The sequence below is a fragment of the Carassius carassius genome, chromosome 10, assembly GCF_963082965.1.
Source record: "Carassius carassius chromosome 10, fCarCar2.1, whole genome shotgun sequence".
Taxonomy (NCBI): domain Eukaryota; kingdom Metazoa; phylum Chordata; class Actinopteri; order Cypriniformes; family Cyprinidae; genus Carassius; species Carassius carassius.
Window position 1 is genome coordinate 24,340,633 of NC_081764.1, and position 18,291 is coordinate 24,358,923.

The window sequence follows — 18,291 nt, forward strand, 5'->3', positions numbered from 1 at the left end:
CTTACAGCAATAGTGGGATGCCTTTATCCATATTAGGGATTTCTTGCATGTCATAAGTTACTATTCTACTGGGCCGTTTTGGATATCTTGTTGTCCTGGTCTCTGCTGACATTCAGGGCTGTAGAGGTCCTCTAGGTGCTGATCCACCATCTGGTCTGGATACGTACTTGATCTGGTGGCTACGCTGACCTCGGAATAAGAAAGAAACAGACTAATATTAGCGGAGATATTTAGCATAATAGGTCCCCAATTTAAGCCCCAGGTTGAGCCGGAAGGCCTTTTTTTTAAATTAAGTTTGTATATTTTCTTTGTATGTTTTTGAATTCAGGTTTCACAGTCCAAAGTCTAGCAGGTTAGATGAATTGGAGAATATGGATTGCCCTTCTTTGTGAATGTGTGTCTTTGTGTGTTAGTTCTGTGATGTACTGGTTACCTGTTTACTCCCGTGACCCTACATAGGGGGAAATGTAATAAGAAAGTTGAACTACACCTTGCTCCTACATAGCAGGACATACAATCCTTGTATTTTTCAGCTCCAACCACAATCAAACACACAATCCAGCTAATCATGGAGTTGAGGGTAACTTAAAAATTCTATCAATAAGAAGCTATTCTTAGTAAAATATTTGAATAAAAGTGGGGTCCAATGTTGTGTGGATCTTAACATTCTTCAAAACATATTGTGTTCTGCAGAAGAGAGTCTCGCTTGGAATGAAATTGGACAGATGGTGAGTAAATGATTATAGAAGGAACAGGCCAGTGAGCGTCAGGGACCTTCTGGGAAAGGGCTTGAGTGATCATCAGGTATTTAAGGTGGTTTTGACATTTTTAGAGGTTACTGGACTAGACCACAGGATTTAATGTTTGAGGATGGGGATCATATGTTTCAGCCCATCTCAGGGGTTAAGAAGCCCAGAGAGGAAGCTGGAGGAACTGAAGATTGCATGGGCTCTGATCCTCTGGACGGGTAGGGCATTACAAAAGTTAGTTTTTTTTTCTGATAGCAATACAGATTCATCACTCGTGTGCGCAAGATATACAGTAGGTGGCGGTAATACTCCTAAGGAGTGAACGGCCATTGAACAAAGAAGAAGCAGATGACCCGGAAATGTAATTGACATGACACGAACTTGTTGTATACGGTAATGTTTAGTTGACGTTTTGCGCCGTAAGCTATTGTTGCAACAAATTAATTAAAACTATAAGCAGCATTTATAAGTAAAAGGTTAAAAATAATCCCATATCACAAATGACTTTATGCCAATTTGAGAGTGATAAAACGAAACAATCGCTCGTGCAGAAGCTCACAGAGGTGATAATCGCTCGTGCAGTAGTGTAGTGAAGCAGGTAAGAGCCACTATCCACAACACCCTAAACTACTGCTTTCAGTTAGATTGGTAAAACTGTCCGGAATGTGTGGCAATACTGGCATTAGCAGCACAAGCAGCTACAAACTTTGGTTAGCATGGAAATATGAATACATTTAAACCATGTTCTGTTGATTTTATACGGATTTGAAGGTGTCGCAGTGAAATGAAAGCTTATTTATGTTTCAAGGAGCGTCAGTGAGCCCACCTATAATCAGAACAGGCTGCTTTCTTCAATTAAAACACGAGAGTATATCACTTACAGTCTATTAGAATACAGTATGTTAATATGGGATTTATAATGTGCATGTCTGTATTGTAGAAATGGAGTCCCAGCTGGAAGTGAACCCTGTATTCCTGCAGCAGCTCAGAGAGTTGGACATACCCGAGGAGGCCGCCAAGCAGGTACACAGCACTTTACAAAATACCATTTACCTGCTTACAATGAATGAAGTGGCATTTTATTTGCAGGATTGGTTCACTCTACAGTGTTTATTTCTCAAAGTATATATCAAAATGTAGTGCACCCATTTTGAGAATACTCCTTATTGTTTGACTTGCGTTGATGAGTTTAATTTTGTTACGGTAGCAGAATCTGACATGTATAAAAGCTTTTCATGTTATGTCATGGTTTTTGGCGTGAGATGTTTTTATTGATCTTTTACAGGCACTCTTGCACACTCAGAATGTGTCTGCGGAGGAGGCTGCAATGTATTACTTCAACAAACTAGAGAACGAGGTACATTTCAAGTAGTTTAATGTTACATTGAATACAGCTTTGTCTGTAGGGCTTCTTGGATATGATAAACCACTGAATAAGAAGAGTTATTTTTCTGCAATTAAATGTTGTTACCATGACTGAAACTGTGCAGTGTGTACATGGCAACTGGTTCTCTTAACAGCAAGAAAAAAAACTTATTCAAACAGTTAATAGATTATATACAGATAGTAAGCAAAGAATCCCTGAAGCTATTTACTCACGTGTTCTGTGCTCTCATGAAAACTCCTGTTCATAATCAGTGAAGCTGTCTACACTACACATTAGGGCTGCACGATGTGTCGTTTAAGCATCGATATCGCGATGTACGAATCCACGATAGTCACATCGCAGGATGTGTGATGTAGGCTGTCGTAGTTGATCTGTTATTCATTAACTGTACGGGCCAGCTGCTCCCCGGCCCTTGACGAATGTGATTCGCGGATTAATTGCACAGCTTAACCATCATAGAGTGAAAGTTTATCATTTGCATGTGTTTTAAGTCCTGTCAGTTTAACGGGGCAGAGAGAGAGCGCGTGCGCGAGAGAGAGAGCGCGTGCGCGAGAGAGAGAGAGCGCGCGCGCGCGAGCCCCGGCCGCACGCTCATCGTCTTCAAACAACACGAGCGCTGTCTTGCTCTCTCTCCCTCGCGCATATTAATCAATTGACACGATGGTGTCGATGTTTAAATCATTTAAAATGAGAATGTAAGTGTGCTCACCCCATTTTTGTTTGTAAGAAAAAATTAGATTAGATTTTATATCGCAATATATATTGCAGAAAAATAAAATATCACAATGTCATTTTTCCCAATATTTTTGCAGCCCTACTATACATTAAATCTCTTCTTTATATTTTGTTAAAGGCTATAAAAAAGGGACTTTAATATGACTTGTTTAAGATTGATCAGATTAAACCAGTTATTTTTGAATAATTGACTCTAGGCTTGGAATAGGCCTATTTCTTTATTTGAATGACTTAAAGGGGTTGTATGATTTAAAGTTTTCCTTTCTCTTTGGAGTGTTTCAAGCTGTAAGTGAATAGATAAGATCTCTAAAATTGACTAAAGTCTCAAACCCAAAGAGATATTCTTTTTTAAAAGTTAAAACGCGTCCACGCCCTCCTAAAACGCCTCGTTTAAACACGCCCCCACATGTCTACATCACTGTGTGGGAAGATTTGCACTCACAGCCTGTAAGTACATTTTCATATTTAAAGGATTTGCCACTGATGATCCAAAAGCGAATTTTGAGCAGTGTAGAGTAGTGCTTGTTGTTTGTAGTTTCTCCACTCACAAATGCAGACATGGTTTTATGTTTATAACGGCACAATTCAACGCAACGCGTAAAAAAAAAGGTATAAGTCATTATAATCAGTAATTATGTCCCCACTGGATGCTACAAATGCCTTGTTTGTAATAGATTTTATTATTTTTGTCTTGTTGCGCTGGGACAAGGCATCACAATTTGGGAAGGGGTATAACATTTCCGTCACACGCTTGAGGTATTCGGCCAATCACAACGCACTGGATAGCTGCCCAATCAGCATACACCTCATTTTTCAGAACGATGAGCTTTGTAAAAATCAATGCGTTTCAGAAAGGCAGGGCATAGAGGAGAAACAATATGTACAGTAAGTGTAACAGTAAGTTTAAACCGCATAAAGATTTACATTTAATCATTTAGCAGACGCTTTTATCCAAAGCGACTTACAAATGAGAACAATAGAAGCAATCAAACCAACGAACGACAAAAGTGCCATGACAAGTCTCAGTCTAGCACAGAACACGTAGCTAAGTGTTTAGTTTTTGTTTTCTCCAAGAATAAAAATAGAATATACAAGAAAAGGTAATTGCTAGTATTAGTTGGTCAAGTGCTAGCAAAAAATATGAGTCTTTAGATGTTTCTTGAAAATGAGTAAAGACTCAGCTGTACGAATTGAGATTGGGAGGTCATTCCACCAGCTGGCCACAGTCCAGGAAAAGATCCGTGAGAGTGATTTTGAACTTCTTTGTGTGGCACCACAAGGTGTCGTTCACTTGCAGAACGCAAGCTTCTGGAGGGCGCACATTTCATTTCACCACATAACACATTTCATTACACCAAATACACAAAAATAATGTTCTTTTTTAGCAATTTCATATGACCCCTTTAAGTTTGATTTAACACTAAGCAATATGAACATTTCTGGTCTTTTTTTGACTCATTATCTGTATTGTGGTCACACCCATGCCCATGTATAAAGCCTGGAATTTACTGCAGAAGAAGAGCGTGATGCTTGATTCAGCAAAAGATATAATTTCTAACAAGTAAATAATTCTTAAAACCAGATGAAAGGCCTATCAAGGCCACCTGCGCATGCGAAACAATTATTATAGCATAAACCTTTTTTATTTTTATTCACCCAATAACAAAAATTTACATTAATTCCCATTTTTCTGTTTCTTGAACAAAACAAACAACAACAAAAAAAGCCTTCCTATTTTCTCTTTATCTCTTTTTAATAATCTCTTATTAGGCAGACCCTCCAGCTCTGAGTGCAGTTATTGAATAGCGTTATATTGTGGACAGATATGAAATGAATCATAGTAAACATGCCGCTACAATAAAAAGAAAAACATTAAAATACATTAAAACTCCTGCAGTAACTTCAGCAGCATGCAGATCCTCGTTTATCTCAGGACTGTGGTGACACCAGCAGAGCGGACAGTCACTTAGCTCACTCACATATAATGATATAAAGGCTAATGTCTTCTATAACGTGAAAAACATATAGTTTTTATGACATGTCATTATTACAAGAAAAAGTCATTTTGATGAGACAAAGATGTTGTTTAAACAACATCTTTGTCTGAAATGTTGCAGACATTTCATGAAGAACCTAAAGAATCATACCAACTTGTGGAAAATGGGCATCTGATGCCCGCTTTAATGATGGCATTTGAAAGAAAGAGTGTACAACTCTCAGCTCAGCTAGTTCGTCAGTGCATTGGTTAATGGTAACATTGCTCAACATTGCAAAAAGAAGTTGTATTAAGAAACTTTGGAAACAACAGCGATAGATCTAAATAGAACGCTGTGTAACTAATGCAGTCATGATGGTAATCAAAATTTTTTTTAATTTATTAATTGTTTTTTTTTTTTTTTTTTGCAGGAAGAGGGTGATGAGGACCTGATGTTCAAAATGGTGTTTGTTGTAAATATGGAGCTGTCCATGGGTGTGGGGAAGGTAGATATTTTTTATTGCAATTTTCAGATTTACAATGTACTTAATATAGAAATGAATGACACAGAGGGATGAACAAAAGAACATTATGTTTGTTTTTTTTTCCCCTCGCTGTTTTGTGATCTCATTCATCACTGATCATCCATCGAAAGGTGCTCCCTGTCATGAAAAATGTGAAACCAATCACAATTCAGTGTTTATAACGTCACATTCTGTTCTTTGAACTGACAGAATGCTTAATAAATAATATGATAATAGTAAATTTAGTTTGTCTTACTATTCAAGATAATATGATGTATAATTGTTTTGAAAGTGTATATTAGGGTTTTATGACCCATTACATTTTTCCTTAGTGATTAATAAAACCAATCCATCCATAAACAACAGATTTTAATTTCTTCAGTGATTGCAGTATAATTTTTTTAACAAGTTATTGGAATTCAGAGCAGATATTTTAGATTGTGTTTTGTGTGTTTATTTTTTTCTTTTCTTTTCACAGTTATAAACTGTCATCCTTTTAAGTTATACTTCACCCCAAAATGAAAACTGGGAGACTTGTGAATGTCCCATTAACTGTCAAGTAAGTTACACTGTCAAGGTCCAGAAAGGTATGAAAGACATCATCAGAACAGTCCATCTGCCATCAGTGGTTCAACCGTAACATTATGAAGCGATGAGGATACTTTTTGTTCACGAAGAAATAAAAAAATAACGACTTTATTCAACAATTTGTCTTCTCTGTGTCTCTCTGCATCACATTTTGGAGAATATCCGCTGAATGCAAGCAGTGTACGCTCTTCTGAGTCAGCCGCGCCACAAGGATACATTTTCTGCATGTATTTCTGCTTTGATTTGAATGAAAACAGTGAATCTGTGCAGCGCGGCTGGCACAGAAGAGGGCACAGAGGAGACAAATTGTTGAAGTCATTATTTTTGTTTTCTTGGTGTAAAAAAAGTATTATCGTCGCTTCATAATGTTACGTTTGCACCAGTGATGGCAGATGGACCATTCAGATGATGTCTTTCATACTTTTCTGGATCTTGACAGTATAATTTACATGGCAGTCTATGGGACAGTCACAAGCCTCCCGGTTTTCATCCAAAATATCTTAAATTGTGTTCTGAAGATGAACAAAGCTTTTCCGGTTTAGGAATGACATGGGGGTAAGTGATTGATGACAACATTTTAATTTTGAGGTGGAGTAACCCTTTAAGTCACAATGAGAAATTTTCTAATAAATATTAAATAAAATGTCAATTTTGAGGGAAAACTCCTGATTTTAAGATGTCCTAATGAGAGATTCATGTGCGTTGTGCCAATGTGCCTAAGCAAGCAAACATGAATATATGTGCGATGGAAAAAAAAGTTTTCCATATCTTTCAGTTTAATTGAGTTCTCGTATATAGGTGCTTTTACATACACATTTAAAGTGTTCACTAGCCCAAGAGGTTGCCATTGTGACAAACAATATTGCCTGCTTATGCTAATAAAATAAATAAATCTAACCAAATGACCAATTAAGTAACATGCATTTTTTAAGTTTAGGTGTAATGGCATTTATTATTCAATGCAATGTGTGCGTTCATGTTTCGACCATATAAAAGCTGAAAGGTTGTGAATAATGGCATTAATAGAAAGTGCCTTACTGTGTTATTGTTGTTTTTATATGGCTCTGACCAGCGGATGTTGCCAGTGTGAGGATTTTTCAGGACTGAATCATTTTCTGAACCAATTCAGTTGTTTAGACGTTTTCTCCTATCTCTATCTCCTCATCTGTTGCTTTTTGAATGCACACAATAGGCCATAATTACGGGTAAAAAAAAAACTTAGTAATTAAGAGTAAACTAAGTAATTATTATTAGAAAGTTTCTCATTATTATGACTTAAATAATCACATTGTTCACTTGTATAACTGTGGTGGAAATGGGCTTCCATACTCTTTTCATACACAACTTTTGCAGTTCAACTAATATTATTTGTTAGAGAACAATGTCTCGTGTGTGGTCCCTGGATTTTGATAGATTTGGGATTTGCATTGTGTCCCTGCAGGTTGCGGCACAGGTGGGTCATGCTGCAGTGGGTTTGTATCAGGCCTTGCAGGAGAAAAACAGTTGGAGGGAAATGGCCTGCAGATGGGACCATGCTGGGTAAGGGATATCACTGTGGCCTCATCCTTCTGTTGTTTTTTTTTTTTATAAATAAGGGGTGGTTGATTGGGATTTCACTTTTTTAACGTTAGTGTGTAATGTTGATGTTAGAGCAAAAACAATACCTGCAAAGTTGAAGCTCTGAAAGTTCAATGCAAGCGGAGAAATCGTCTTTGAAAATTCTAGCAGTTTAATGCCTACAAAAATGGCTGGTAAGGACTACAACGAGCTTCTTCCCAGGTCATTACATCACGAGCCCAGATAAACCCCACCCCCGGGAACACGCAACAAAGGGGGCGAGGCCATGCTGTGCTGCTTTAGACAAGAGGAAGAAAAAACTAGGGGTGCACATAAAAATCTGATGTGCAATGAGAAGTGTTATACATGGATGATTGTGCTGTACTGTATTAAAGCTTTAATCAGAATAAAACCGTATAATAAAAGCTAACTGAAGCATTAGCATTTATAAACAACAGCCTGTCTAAAAATATGAGACAACAACAAACTCAATGTTCTCTTTGCCTCAATCGGGCTCAGATTTATAAGCAATATGAAGGATGTCATTGTTTACAATACAACAGGAGCTACTTTTGTTGTTTTAGACAGAAAAGGCTTGGCAGCTTCATTCCTCTAGCTTGAGGGGTGGGATGTTTAGATGTGTTCGAGGCAGTTTAGCGAATCATAACACACTGAGCCAGCTGACCAATCACAGCCCATCGTGTATTTCTGAGGCAAGGGCTTCATAATAACAGGAAATAAATCGAGGCATTTGTTAGAGAAGGGACAGATCGGTGTGGAATAAAACTAAATTATATGAAATGTTAAAAAAACGAAGTATGAACATGTTACACTGCACCCCATAAACACAATCAAGCCTAGAAAAAACCCAGTCAACCAACCCTTTAAACCAAGCCATTCATGTATATAAAAAAGAATCACCACTGAATCAAAATATATACAGTATGTTAACATAAGACTTCTATTAGTATTAGTTTTTTTTGTGCCTGTTTAGAGCTAAGAAGATTGTGTTACAAGGCACTAACATGGCACACCTTTTGGAGCTGCAGGCTCTTGCTATGAGCCTCAGTCTTCCTACAAAGCTGGTACAGGATGCTGGACACACACAGGTTAGCGGCACATCTATGCAATGATGTATTGTTAGAATATGCAAATTGTGGGAAGATTGTACTTTTCTTTTTTTGTGTTTTAAATCTATACAATATACCTTAAATAACATATAATAAAAGAAACATTATATATATTGCGTGTGTATATATATATATATATATATATATATATATATATATATATATATATATATATATATATATATATATATACTAATTTCTTGTACATATTTAACATGAAAATCTAAGGAGTAAGACTTTTTAAAGATGTGATCCCTTTTGTGTGATTTAAAATTTTGTGTAAATCATGATAAAGCCTGGAAATCGATTTTGTACTGTGTTTGTGTGTGCAGGTGGAGCCAGGTTCATGCACTGTGCTTGCCATCATAGGAGAAGAGGAGATGGTGAATAATGTCACAGGCAGTCTGAAACTGCTTTGAGGAAACTACTGTAATGCTGAGGAAAACTCTTCAAGTGTCGGTTTGTTGTGTACCACAGAAAGAACAGGGGTGACATTGAGATGCCCCACAGTAGCATGGTTTCCCTCAAGATTATGGTGCACTCAGTAATTTATTGTTTATGTTGTGATGACTTACACTGACACCTAACAAGGAGGATGCATCTTTACACAAAAACAAACCGTTTCTGTTACTGCTACCTAGGGGTGGGTTATATACCGTTATAATTTTGTCAACCAATATAACTATTTATGTATTGTTTCTATTGTGGTTATGCCAAAGTTTCCTGCAGTTCTGAAACTCCAGCACCACAACAAAAGAGCCCATATTTTACTCCAGTTGTGAATGTGAGTTTGCAATTTGAATTGAATGTAATGTGAAAAGGCAGTGTATCACTACATAACGGCAAGAGAAAATGTATTTCTATTAAGCTGTCATTATAAGCGGCACACAAAACAAACAACGCAGAATATTCTGATTTACAAGCAACATACATTACAGCTTTCACTTAATCCTTATGAAAATCACACTGAGTAAATTACTTAAGAAATTAAGAACTTGGATTAAATTAAAATGGGTAATTTTATGTAGTTGCTTAAAGGTTTTCAGTATTGTCATGAAAGGTTATCTGACTTGTAAAATGGAGAAGAGGCTTAAAAAAAAAAAGTAATCATACTTAACATTGTACTTAACTTGTATTGTTTTTTTTTCATTGCTTGCGGTAAAAACACAAAGATGATGTAATCAATAAAACACTATTTAAAGTTCTATTGCAGTATTAATGATAAAAATCAAAATTTTATAGATCGACTTGGAAATTGGATTCACAAAGATTCTAATTTTTAAGAAGTAGTTGTCAAAAACTATATATTGTGATGTATATTTGTCTCTGTAATATTGTTACATTTTTGCTTCACATCCCTATCAATGCACATAGAAATGCACAGTAAGCTATGATTGATTTATTAGTCAATCAAAATAGGTAAATTACTGAGATAAAATTAGTATAAATTGACTGGTAATGCAACCCACTTGGTAACTTTTCTCAAGCCACTGAAATTACATCTCATGTGATTTTTATTTTTAAATATTACAATTAATTTATTTTGTATGTTTTAATGAAGGAAAAAATTACTGAGTGAAAACTGTGGAAAACACCTACATACAGTAGTTTAACACAACAGGTATGTTTAAATAATTGCATATTAAAGGTCTTAAGTTATGTGAGAAAACAACTATTAGATATTATCAACAAGTCCCTTAATTTCTATAGAGCTAAACAAAAAAAACTTCCTCGAAGAGATGTCAATTAAATGGCAATGTAAAAAACTGTATAATCACGTTAGTGTTATTCTTAATGTGCCTGTAGAACCCAGTGTTTTAATGATTGTGAAATCAAATAGCCATTGTCAAAGTATAATGTATAACATGTTTCTTTTTTTTTATTGTGGGAATATTTTTTATTGTTTACGATTAAATGTACCCAATCCCTTTGTGATGATAAAAAGAGCCTGTGCATAGATTCACTTCTGGACAAAGTAATTTGTGTCACTTCTTTCTCATTTACAATTCCTGTCCAGTTACCTCATGGAATAGTATAAGATGTTAATTTCATACCCTCTTAAGATTCTCTGCGGGAATAGTAAGTTATGGGCTGCTTTTTCCCTACTGTAACTGAATTTGGACATATTACTTGTTTCACGTACTGCAGGGAGGTAGGCATATTCGGACATGGGATGTGACTTACTGTTACACTGTGTAGTACACTATATTACAGAAATCATGTCTCTTGTTTAGAACAGCAACATTAAACTGGCTTTCTACCATCACTTAATGCGCATAAAACTGAGATGACTGCAAACATTGAGATGGACATGTAATAATGTAAATGCAAAATAATCCTATAACCAAAATGTTGCCGTTATGTAAAGTGAAATATCCACCATGTAACTTTGTAAATCTTCAGATAGCAATTGTAACATTGTAGATTAATATTTGTTAGATGGTTATTTTTTTTTACTTGTATTGACTTTTCTACAGGTGGATGAGGTGTAGTGTAACCTAATTTATTTGATAGAACTTTGTCTGTGAGAGTTGACGATGAATGCAAACTCAAAATGAATTCACTTAATTTATTTAGACAAAAAATTACAATGCAGCAACAGTAAGATAGTGGTAACAAACTTACAGCCTATATACTTACAGCCTTATGCTACTGGCAATTCAAATTTTACAACTATCATGCATTGCTTAAACTTTTTAAATGGCTCAAAATATGTGAATTAACGGTTGTTTTTAATAATATAGAACAAATTAAAAAAATCTGTTTCAAGGTATTGAAACCCTTGTACATAGACAAGCTTGACATGTACTTAATATTCAATACAAGCGTCACCTAAATGGACTGAGGCTCTCGGTCCATAACATATATGGCGGTTAAACTAATAAATACACATTTTAGTAACTTTTAGTAAAAGTAAATCATGAAAAGACAGATATGTAATGTCGGTTGATGTCCTGTGAAGTTGTTTTCTTCAGATAGAACTTAAGAACACAGAAAAATACCCAATACGTACATAATGAATATATATTCATATGTACAGATATGTATATAGACGAATACAATTATATAACATTCATAATATTAACAAATATATATTTACATAAACGTATTACATCCTGAATATCACACGTACGAATGGCCGCCCTCTTCAGTTGCGCAAGCAGCTAAATTACATATATATATATATATATAAGATTGAATATATATATATATAATCAGCCTATGCGTTTATCAAATCTACTGCAAAATGCCATGTGTTTCACAAGAGACGTTTTCATTTAGCTAATTCTGTTCACCAGAACGCATACAAGTCTGTGAAGACGTCGGCGTTGTGAGTGGGTACTTTATTTCTATTGAAACCTATAAAAACATTGAAACACAAAGGCTCCGATATTAACCAAAACTAAGAAAAAAAGTATGTTTTCCGGTCAGCCGTGGGGGTTTTGCTGTTGAGTAACGTTAATGCAAGTAACGTTACGCTTTTGTAGAGTCGCTGTTCAACAACGCCACAGAAACGGCTTAAGCCTTCCTTTGTTAGTTGTAGAATATACTATATTGGCATTACCACGTCAAGTGTAATTTTTTTCAACAATCCTTAGGCAATTATTCTTAAAAATATATGTTTTATCATCTGACTTTAAAAGAAAAAAGACAACGAAAATTGCATTTAAATCCTTTACGGTTAGTGATTTAATTGGTTTGTTGGTGGTCTAAACGTGGTTAATTATTTTGGCCCGTTTGGTGTCCCTTGTCTTCCTCTTTTTAAAATCAAAAACCACAGTTCGCCAACTTGATAAATATTTTGTATACAATTAAATCCTGCACCAAATCAAACGTTCAGTCCACTCCTTGATTCCTCATGTATTCCTCACAGTATTGTTGACGCTCTAGAGTCGCGCTCCCTGCGACAGCGCCCAGGAAACCCCGCGCTGCTACAGCTGTATAACACAACACTGTTATTCCCTTTTACACGGATAAAAGAAAACAAAAATATTCCTTATATGAAAAGACCATTGAACTCCACGGCGTGTGTATTTAGTAACACAACCTCTTTCCCAAATCCTCGGTCCCTTCTTTTGAGAGTATCCATTTTAACTAGCCGTTAGTCTTCGAAGCTTACTCTAGCAGCCTTCTCAACGCCATCTCACGCTGCAAAATGCTGACTGGAGAAGTGAACCACCTCCGGAAAAAACAAGGCTCTGCCTCTTTTCTGTCTACGACAACAGCAAGCTCCGCGATGATCCAACGACGAATGCGCGTTCCTGTTTGTTACAGCGATTTACACATTTCTACCCAATAGCATACCAGAGGGCGCGAGCTAGAGCTAAAAGCCCGCCCTCCTAATGAACCCCTGCTCCGCTGTGGAGGAAACCCTGTACTATGGTCGTGTGTAGGCTTCGCTGGGAGCCGCGGTCGATGCCGGTGTATAGAGGGGGATGGGCAATACTGCAAATGTAAAGGACATGAGATTGAATCACAGTCTAGAATCACCAAGTGCTGTACATACCAATATAAATACCGACTATAATTATGTTAAATAACATTGTATATTGATGACAATTGAACGTGAACATTTGAAGACCGTACAATGTCTTAAATTGGAGAAAATGTGAAACTTTCAACTCTTGCCTTGCCTAAGGGACACTGAGAAGTTTGGAAGACAGCCTGAGAGCCTCGCGGTTTACAGTTCACAGGAAACACCGAGGTTGCAAGAGAAGGCCTGCTGTTCTGCCTCGCATTGATGTTGGGTTTTTTAAAAACACCAGACGTCTTTAATAGGCATCTGAATTTCAATTACGCTGGAAGGACGCTGTAGGTAAGGTATTTTGTTGTTTCCATGAAGGTTTTGATGGCAGTAGCTTATGTTTTTTTATGAACTAGGCAAAGTTGATGCAGAAGTTGGGAGCTCAGTTTATCAGCTCTTGTTTATCAACACGCATTGTAGTTTTTCTGTTTCAACTGTTCTTGGTTGATTGTTTCTGCTGTCACATTAATGAATCAAATCAAATTATTTTAATGATGTAATACCGTGTTGGTTGGTTTGCATGTTAGCTTGATGTAACTTAGCCATAATCACAATCACACTTTGCCAAGAACCTCGTGCTAAAACAGCTTTTTTTGCTGTAATCATTCATCGATCGACTTATTATACTGTCTGTCTTATATTTTCGCACGTTCATAGCATTCGTGCCACTCAACATAATTAATTCTCTATCAATGTGAGCAAAGGTATCCTTTTAGTTAGCCATTAGCTTAGCCGAAATTGGCTGTCTTAAAATCTAGTACGTTTAAAATAATGTATTAAAATGCTAAAAATCGTTTCTTTTGCCAGGGATTTTAATTTGAAAACAATAGAAGAAATGATTGATTAGGGTTGTGGCAGAAACTGAGACTGTGCATTTTAGTGTTAGTTGACTTGTTCTTGTGTTAAATCAAGTTTCTGTGTGAAAACCATAGACTGTATAAAAGGTGAAAACAGACATGGCAGAGTTTGTATTTACAACATCCGTGCTTGTCAGAATTGAATTTTATCAACATATTTCAGGGAACATAGAGAATGATGTATTAAGGTGCCAGTTATTTGCCTTCGTTTAATAACTGTATGGAGGCACTTTGTTGGACTTACAAAGTGGGTTTATTTATTTTTTTGTCTGTTCTGAAAGAAGATAGTTTGTCGGGATAAGAAGATATCCTGTTGAGCAGTGCTTTCTGTTTGATATGCATACCTCTATTTTTGTATTATTTTTTGACTGCTTCCAACTTGACTATGAGACAACTTTATTATGTGTTTATAATTTCTTGATCTGGCTTGTGTTTTCTTGTGGAAGCGAAAATAATGCGAACCCTGGCCCGAGAACCATGACTTGCTTTTCTCATTCTTCACCTCCGCCTCCCCCATCAACCAACCCCCAACTCCATCCATGAGAAATGGGTGGTATTTCTAATGGTAACTCTCCTTTCCTTTTTTAGCCTCCATTTTTATTTCAACAACAAGTGAGTGGAAACGACAAGGAAGACCAGGCAACCGTTAATTCGCTCACGTTACTGCAGATGGCATAAATATCAAAAACTATATATATATATATATATATATATATATATATATATATATATATATATATATAAGTGACCGTTTTCGATACGCTGTAAATATGTAACATTTGTTATGTTATTTCCAGCTTGTAAAATGAACCGCTGTTGTGGCAAGGCTTACATCATACTCAGGGCTACTTTTACATATACACACATTATATTATTTTAGAGGTCCTCTGGCAGCGTACTGTCCTGTCTGTCTGTTCGCTGAAAAATATGATATCACCTGGACCCGAAACACAGACTGTCTATAACAGTGCCTGATATAATTCACGCATTTTTGTATTCCTGGAGAGCTTGCTGGCAACTGTAAGCAGATGATTGGGCCTGTCCGACATTTTGCCAGTATGTTTTCAGGTTTTATTTTCGTCCGCCTTGAACTATGTGAAACCTGATCTTTCTGTGACTCACTCCTTATCTAAAGTCTACGTGTGTCTTTGTCCAGAGACAAAGGACTAACTTGGAAAGTTGAAACTTTTTTTGAAGTTTAGGCTTAGCATATATGAAAATTTATTAAATGGCCTGGAGCATTTTAGTATCAAAATGTAGAAAATAGTTGGGGTTTAGCGGAATATGTGAATGCAGAAAAACTGTACCACAAATCAAGACCTAATGGCAAATATGCAATGCGTTTTATTATCACAACTTCCAAATCAAAGCAATAAGGACATAAAAAAGCATTAAAAATCTAATGCTTTTTTATGTCCTTATTGCTTTGATTTGGAATTTTGTACATATACACACATAAATATTATATATAGCCTATTGTATATATATATATATATATATATATATATATATATATATATATATATATATATATATATATATAATAAAAATTATCTCAAATCTGTGAGATCTCACAGCCTATATTAGCAGTGTAAACCCTTTTTTTTTTGCCAAACTAATGTTTTCGAAAGTTGTGACTTAAAATAATTTAATAGTTTTGAAGAATCTGGCAACAGTTATATTGGTCTTATGACCAATATGACTTATAAAATAATTATAAGTATAGAAAATACATTGAGAAAATAGCTTTTGTGTTTGGTTTTCTGGGGCTTTTAGCTCTTCTTGTGCTATTACATGTACTGAGACTGAAAAATAGTTGCTGAGATGCCTGCTCCTCTTCTGCTTTCTGATTGGGTGGTTTCAGAAACCCTCAGCCAATCAGATGCGTCTGAGTGTTGTTGGTCGGTCTCTCTCTCTCTCTCTCTCTCTCTCTCTCCCCTCCCCCCACACACCTCTCTAACCCGTGCTTTGGAACGACTATAAGCACAATCTTAAAATGATAGTAGCATTAATAATGTTTTTATTTTTATTGAAAGGTAGCTGAATATAATGTGCAATCCATACAAACTCTGCCAGTCAAGGTTCTTTTTCGTCTCTTGTTACTGTGCACCTTGTGCAGCCATTTTAGCTCCTGATCTGTTTTTTTTTTCTCAGGTATTTGGCAAGGGTGGGTCAGTCATCTTAAAAAAAACAAGCTGGCAGAGAGAATATACTTAAATTAAATAAAATTAATTTTCACATTTGTGTCTGGTGATACTGTCACAAATGGTCAACAATGTTTATAGGTATAAAAGGGTTATCTAATCATTGAAAAATAGTATTAATTGGCCACAGTTTATCCCATTTGTGTAAACTCCAATGTTTCTTGATGCAGTCCAGACAAGAGAGGACAACCCCCTGCTAGCCCGTCAATCAGCCACTGTGTAAAAAAAAAGCCTTTTTAACTTTGTTGGGTACTCGTGGCTTAAAAAACACTGTTGTCCTATTAGATTGGAAAATTAAATTAGGACAAGTCTGTATATATGCCTTAACATGATGTCATTGGCACAAACATATTTCTAGTGTTCCTGATAATAGGGTATTTCCTGCATTAACAATTTTTAGCATATGCCAAATTTAGTCATGCTGTCATGTCCTGTTTTGTGCATTTATGTAGGCTCTATCTTGCCTTTGTGTTTTCCTGTTATTACAAAACAACTGACAAGTGGTCAATGGGTGTAGGAGTGAATATTATTTTCCAGATGAGCAAGACTTTTGCTTTCAAAGAAAGTGAAATTAATAGAATTATTGGAATTTTTAACAAGCACAGATTTTTAAAAAATCAAATATGACATGAGTGTAGTACTTTTAGATGTTTTTTTTTTTTTGCACAACTTGCATTTTACACTTGTGTTAGTGATTCATTGATATCAACACTAGTATTGTCGTGTCTTAGGGCTGATGATGAATTTCTTCAGTGAAATAAATAAGGCTCGGGAGACGGAGTTCCAGGTGTCAGAATATAGACTTTATTGCTCAAAGCAACAAAGCCGAGATGCCGGGCACCGCATCTGAATCTTCTGTCTGCCCGCGCACTTGTTTTAACCATTATTTCTATACCTTATTTGGTAGTTCCGGTTTTTAATTGGCATTGCCTGCCAAGTTTGCCACCCCTTATCACTATATTTTTCTTAATGGTGGAATTCGGCCAAATCAACAATTAAAAAATCTCTCCCTATTGGTTGGCTATGGTCACGTGAGACATCCCCCCCCAAGTATGTTTACTACTGATGTCAGCATTTGGAAATCACCCAAAGTTCAAAGGGTTATTTTAGTTCACAGGTGCATTTCAGAGGTCAGTTTAGTTCACAGATACAACTTAGTGGAATATTACCAGGACCTCCCAGTGGGAGGTCTTTTATGTGTCCAATCCTGTTCAATACTACTAGTACTGCCCTACGGGAGGGCCTTTATACACCTGACCCTCTTAATGACATCCAGTATTTGGTAGTAACTCAACATATTGATCAGTATATTGCTTTCTTTCATAGTTATGCATAATATTATAAGTAAGATAATACCATATTGAGTAAATAACATAGAATAACACATTTGTATTGAGTAATACCAAAGAATAACACAATGGTATCAGTACCATTCCAGATATTGGGCTCATGTACTCGTTCTTCCAGAAATGTCGATAGCAAAGAAAGAAAAATGACGCACTTATTACTAACGTTACTTGAGAAGGAGAGAGTGTGTTTTATGTATAACCAGTGGTTCTCTAAATTACGGGGAAACTTTCCCAACTCTCTCTCATTATTAGCTGTCATTTCTATTGCATAGGAGAAAAATCAAATGGCAAATGCTCAAAGTGTTACAAAACAGACTAGCGATAATTGTTTGAACCATGCTATCTTGGCCCAAGAGACAGTGCAGAAGTTTGAATTTGATGCAGAATTCTCTGTTACAAAAGACAGACGTCTCTGTGATTTAGACTAGTTTAAAGCCCTTTGAAACACCTCTCTGACATTCTTAACAGCATTGACAGGGAAAATAGCATAAAAATTGTGCCATGAATGATCCATTTACAAGGCTTTACAGTCGACAAATCACCAAGATTTACTTTAGATCTAACTGCACTAACTGTATCCATGTTATTTTGGCAGGAATGTGGTATATTCATATATTCAATGTTATTGTTTACGGATGCACGATATATTGGCCACCATATCGATATCAGTTGATAAATGTACATTTTTCTGTTATCGTTATCAAACCGATA

The 18,291-nt window shown here is 36.0% G+C and overlaps 2 protein-coding genes across 5 annotated transcripts in view; both read left to right on the forward strand.

Moving 5' to 3' along the window:
• The first annotated feature begins 1,090 nt into the window (after positions 1-1,090).
• On the forward strand, positions 1,091-9,769 carry LOC132151985 (probable peptidyl-tRNA hydrolase 2). The gene is made up of 7 exons (XM_059560579.1): positions 1,091-1,347; positions 1,690-1,772; positions 2,035-2,106; positions 5,278-5,352; positions 7,400-7,497; positions 8,510-8,624; positions 8,978-9,769. The coding sequence occupies exons 2-7, from the start codon at positions 1,692-1,694 to the stop codon at positions 9,062-9,064; spliced, it is 528 nt and encodes a 175-aa protein (XP_059416562.1). The 5' UTR covers positions 1,091-1,347; positions 1,690-1,691; the 3' UTR covers positions 9,065-9,769.
• A 3,197-nt stretch (positions 9,770-12,966) lies between these two features.
• Positions 12,967-18,291, forward strand: part of LOC132151986 (histone-lysine N-methyltransferase SETD5-like) — a 52,774-nt gene continuing 47,449 nt past the window's right edge. For 3 of the 4 annotated variants that reach the window (XM_059560580.1, XM_059560582.1, XM_059560583.1), the window contains exon 1: positions 13,014-13,461. The gene's annotated coding sequence lies outside the window, so the exon portion shown is untranslated. Of the gene's footprint in view, positions 13,462-18,291 lie in introns of all 4 variants that reach the window. The other variant, XM_059560581.1, reaches the window with a different exon arrangement.

Bases quoted from the DNA above. Each gene is read 5' to 3' on its own strand.
- LOC132151985 (XM_059560579.1), top strand. From the start codon at position 1,692: ATGGAGTCCCAGCTGGAAGTGAACCCTGTATTCCTGCAGCAGCTCAGA. The intron at 1,773-2,034 runs GTACACAGCACT...GATCTTTTACAG, and splicing joins CCGAGGAGGCCGCCAAGCAG to GCACTCTTGCACACTCAGAA. The intron at 2,107-5,277 runs GTACATTTCAAG...TTTTTTTTGCAG, and splicing joins TCAACAAACTAGAGAACGAG to GAAGAGGGTGATGAGGACCT.